Source organism: Stegastes partitus, unplaced genomic scaffold (assembly GCF_000690725.1).
Source record: "Stegastes partitus isolate 25-593 unplaced genomic scaffold, Stegastes_partitus-1.0.2 Scaffold1185, whole genome shotgun sequence".
Classification (NCBI taxonomy): Eukaryota; Metazoa; Chordata; class Actinopteri; family Pomacentridae; genus Stegastes; species Stegastes partitus.
Genome location: NW_007578916.1, coordinates 39095 through 43416, shown reverse-complemented (window position 1 = coordinate 43416; position 4322 = coordinate 39095). Strand labels below are relative to the sequence as shown.

General features: G+C 39.0%; 1 protein-coding gene across 1 annotated transcript in view; it reads left to right on the top strand.

The window, feature by feature from the left end:
• Positions 1-3006, top strand: part of LOC103368654 (inverted formin-2-like) — a 21571-nt gene extending 18565 nt beyond the window's left edge. Inside the window, exons 21-24 of the mRNA XM_008297081.1 lie at positions 604-726; positions 812-1180; positions 1603-1665; positions 1913-3006. Coding sequence (XP_008295303.1) covers positions 604-726; positions 812-1180; positions 1603-1664 — 554 coding nt within the window. The 3' untranslated portion in view covers position 1665; positions 1913-3006. The remainder of the gene's footprint in view (positions 1-603; positions 727-811; positions 1181-1602; positions 1666-1912) is intronic.
• The last annotated feature ends 1316 nt before the right edge of the window (positions 3007-4322 follow it).

Here is a 4322-nt window from a genome sequence, read left to right as displayed (position 1 = left end):
GCATAAATATCCCAACAACAGAATTCTTTATTTCAAAACTCTCAACAACAAACTCTGCAACAAATATCTCAGCAACAATAATTTTAACAAAAATCTCACTAAATATCTCAACAACTAATACTTCCACAACAAAAATCTTAACAATCTCTGAAACAAATATCTTGGCAACAAATATTCCAGCAACAATAATCTCAACAACAATTCAACTAAAATCTCAACAACAAAAATAAGCAACACAAGTCCCGTCAAAAATCTTAATCATCAATATCTCAGCAACAATAATTTCAACAACAAAATTTGTAATAAATATCTCTGCAACAAATATTTCAACATTTTAGTTCTATTTACCTTCATTAAGGTCTTAAATACCTTAATAACGAATTCATTGGCAAAATATCCTTGCGTCAAATATCTCTTGGGAGCACAAATCTCAACAACAAACTAAAACAAATATCTCTGCAACAATAATTTTAACCACCGTCTCTAAAACAAATATCTTTTGTGACAAATGTTTCATTAAAATAATCTCAGCAACAAAAAAAAAACTCAACAAATATCCCAACAGCAAAACATCTGGATGTTAAAGATGGCTTTTACCTCCAGTCAGGAAGGATGTGCCCAACCAGGAAGAAGGCTGCATCATCGACAACCTGCTGGCTGAGATCAGGAAGGGCTACAGCCTGAAGAAGACCAGACCACGAGCTGAGAGGGGCAGCAGAGTCCACGGTGAGGACTGAGCTAGACTTCTTTAGTGCAGTTCTGACTTTTGACTCTCCTCAGTGCATCGGTCTGACTGTGTTGTCGTTGTCAGGTCATCCCGTGATCATTCGGAAGTCGCTGGCCGTGGACGAGCCTGATTCTACTGCTTCCAGCCAATCACAGAAGCCCCCCGACCTTCTAGAGACGGTCCAGGTCCCCACTGATCCACAAACCAAAACAAGAGCAGAGCCAGGGTCAGCTGAGCCTGACAGAGATCCCCCAGACTCTGGTCCTGCAGGAGAGGAAGAAGTCCGGCTCCAACCAGAGGATCTAGGAGAAAACAAAGATTCGAAAAAAGTAACAAAGAACCAGGAGTCAGAGTTTGAGGCGATCACCTTGTTAGAAGACGGAGCAGCGAAACGCGATGATGCAGATTGTAGTCCAGACAGCAGGTCAAACACGTCCAGAGTCAGTTCAGCAGGTACAGTAACATCTGAGTGGAGCGGACTGAGGTGAAACTAGTGAATCATCAGGAGGCTTGTTTGTAGACTTCAGGACAAAAAAAAAAAAAAAAAAAGGTTTTAATTATTTTACCCGAGTTTCTAGGTTAATGCCGGTTGAGTTATTAAGGCTCGTGTCGCCCACATTTTAGTCCTGAGTATCAGTTTCAGGCTCGCATCTAACTTGTCATGTTTTTCCTGAAATCTTAAACATTTTTATGCAAACTGTCAGACTGGACAGGAAGGAGTCTCCTGTAAATGCCTGTGTTTGTTTGATTTTTACACAAACACATCAGGAAGGCGTTCAGGTCAAGGCTGTGATGATTCTGCAGCACGAGGAATGTATTGACGATGTACTTTCTGCCTACAAACCGACCAATCAGAGCGTCTCTTTAATCTCCAGGAGCCGGTGTTCGTGTCGGAAGAAAACAGTCTCAAACCAAGAAAGGATGTGCTTTACACTGAGGTGAGTAAATATACTGAAAATCCAAAACCATCCAGTGCTGAAACTTATTTTATAAACGAACCAGAGAGGAAGGAACACAGAAATATGAATAATATATATGTTTTAAGTGCACTTTAAATGGTTGAACCAGAATTAGAACATTTCAGGACTTTGGTGAATGGAATCAGGTAGCTGCAATGATACAGTAATAAAGTGAAGCAAACTTCTCAACTACGCGCTGATCCCGTTTCTTTTTCTGTGGTTCCAGGTGAACTGTGGATGACTGGTCTCCACGGCAACAGGAAGTTGAAAGCAATAAAATGTGACCTGACCACAAGCATGAAAAAAGATTTTTCTGTTGAAAGAGATAAAAAAGTGAAGAAGTGTGACAAAGCAGCTGATTGGTCGTAAATGACTTCAGCTTTCCTGAGCAGACAGGTGAGGTGGGCGGAGCTTTACTTATCCATAGAATTATTTTTTGTTGTTTGTTTTTTGTTGGAAACAGATTCTTAGTTTTGTGCAGCATATTGTGATCTGCGTGACATATTTCAGTTGTGTGTCCTGATAAAGCTGCTGGTTTTAGTCTGATCTGGACCTTCTGCTCAGATCTTGTTGATTTACGAAAGGTTTTATCTTTGACGTGCCTTAAACAGACCTGAAAATGAATCTGCAGCTTTTCTGATGATCAGTTATTCATTGTTGCTGCGTTGTGGGGATACCCTGTGACTTTTATTTAATGGTTTTAGATTGTTGATAAAACAGTAAAAGAGGTTTGAGAATGTCTGCTTTAGGAAACTGGAACAGACTTTTTCATCAGTTTTAATTCACTTTGCTTGAATCCAGTCTGATCTGGAGTCAGACTTTCACTTTTTCTCAGATGCGACAGAAAAACAGATGGTTTCAGTGAGTCGATGGTAGTTCCACTGATAGTTTCAGTTTCTCACATGTTTGATGCCTTTTTTTGTCACATGAAGGCACAAAGAAGTTCTGTCAGAAGACTTTTACTGTTTTTTCACTTTTGATTGATTCCACGGTCAACAGCTTCAGCCTGATCGCCTTCATCGCTTTAAAAACTCTGTTCAGACACGTTCACGGAGCACAAACTGGTCTGAGAGCAGGATTCATTTCCTGAAAATGCTCCTCCTCCTCAGACGTAGATTCACTGTCTGTACTTTGTTGGAAGGATGTTTCTGAGCTCAAATTTTTCAGGCCAGGTCTTGTTTTGTATCAGTTGGAGGAGCTTTTACTTGTTATTTGTTTGTTCTGGATTCATACTTAAAACAGAAAATGTCTCCACAGAAAGTTGCTAAATGTTACTGTCTTGTTCACCTGGAAAAATAAATGCTGCAGCTTTTTGATGAATCCTGTGCTTAACCCATGTTTTTAACCCACAGCACCTGTTGAAGGGATTCGTTTTCACAGTCGTCCCCACCACAAACTTTCTGTGAATTATACTTTCCATAATAAGAGTCAACACTGTGTCCACTGTGAAGCACCAGACAGATTCAGAGTTCACTCTGTGTGACAGCTGAACCTAAAGCAGGATTTAAAATATCTATCATGTGACTGAGGTTAATGCCGCCTTGTTTTACCGTACAGTCAAACACACACTTTATCTTAATTTTTGACTTCATATTTCACACCCCGAGAACCACCTGTTCGGCTCACCAACGGAAAATGAATCAGATATTCAACCAGTCATTCAGCTGTTCTCCTAATTGATCGACCTTTTTAGTTTTGTTTTTTTGTTTTTTTTTGCAAAAATTTAAAACATTCAGTTTTTAACTTATCAGAACCTAGGATAGTGTGATTTATCAGAAAAATCTGAATGCATTTGGGCTTTGCTCTGTAGGACATATTTAATCTGGCACAGATGATAGAAACATTCATTAAAACTTTACGTTTATTGCGTTGTTTCCCACAATGTTCAGACTGGAAACAACCAGCAGTGCTCGGAGCAGCTGTAAAAACACATTTCACGAAAATAGAAACAAAAATTTACTAAATTATCATTTAGTGAAATAAGACATTGCTTTTGAATTGTGGTTAAAAAGAATAATTAAAAACAAACAAACAAACAAAATTGTCCTGGAATAATTAGAGCACTTTGCTGATGAGCAGTGAAATCAAAATACCTGTCAACAGGTACAGAAGTCTGATTGAGCGTTACAGAAAACACCTGATGGCAGTGATTGGCTAAAAGGGTTGTTCAGCTAAATAGTAGTTTATGGGTCCCATCATGCTTGTTTTTTTTTTGTTTGTTTGTTTTTTTTGGTAATATTTCTGTTGAACCACAATTGAAAAGCAATGTCATGATTTTCATACAATTTTTGAATTATTATTACTTTAGTGAATTTCAACTTATTTCAGTGACTGAAGCTGTTTTTTTCCTTCATTTATGGGAGGCAGTGTTTCCTCGACATTAATTTTGGAGCGGCGGGCCGCCATTCCTAAATCCTAGCTGCTGCTCCTCCAATTTCCTTTTTTTTCTCCTTTATTGTTGCAAATACACCACCGCCACATGTCTCCACCTTCACAGCAGAGTCCTGCACTGGGTCAGTGGTCGGGAGTACAAAGGTAAAGTACAGATAACTATCTTGTTCAGTAGCTACTCTTTGGGAGGTTAATGCGACGTTAAGTACTCATGACTCCTAAGGTAAAGTGCAGATAACTATCTT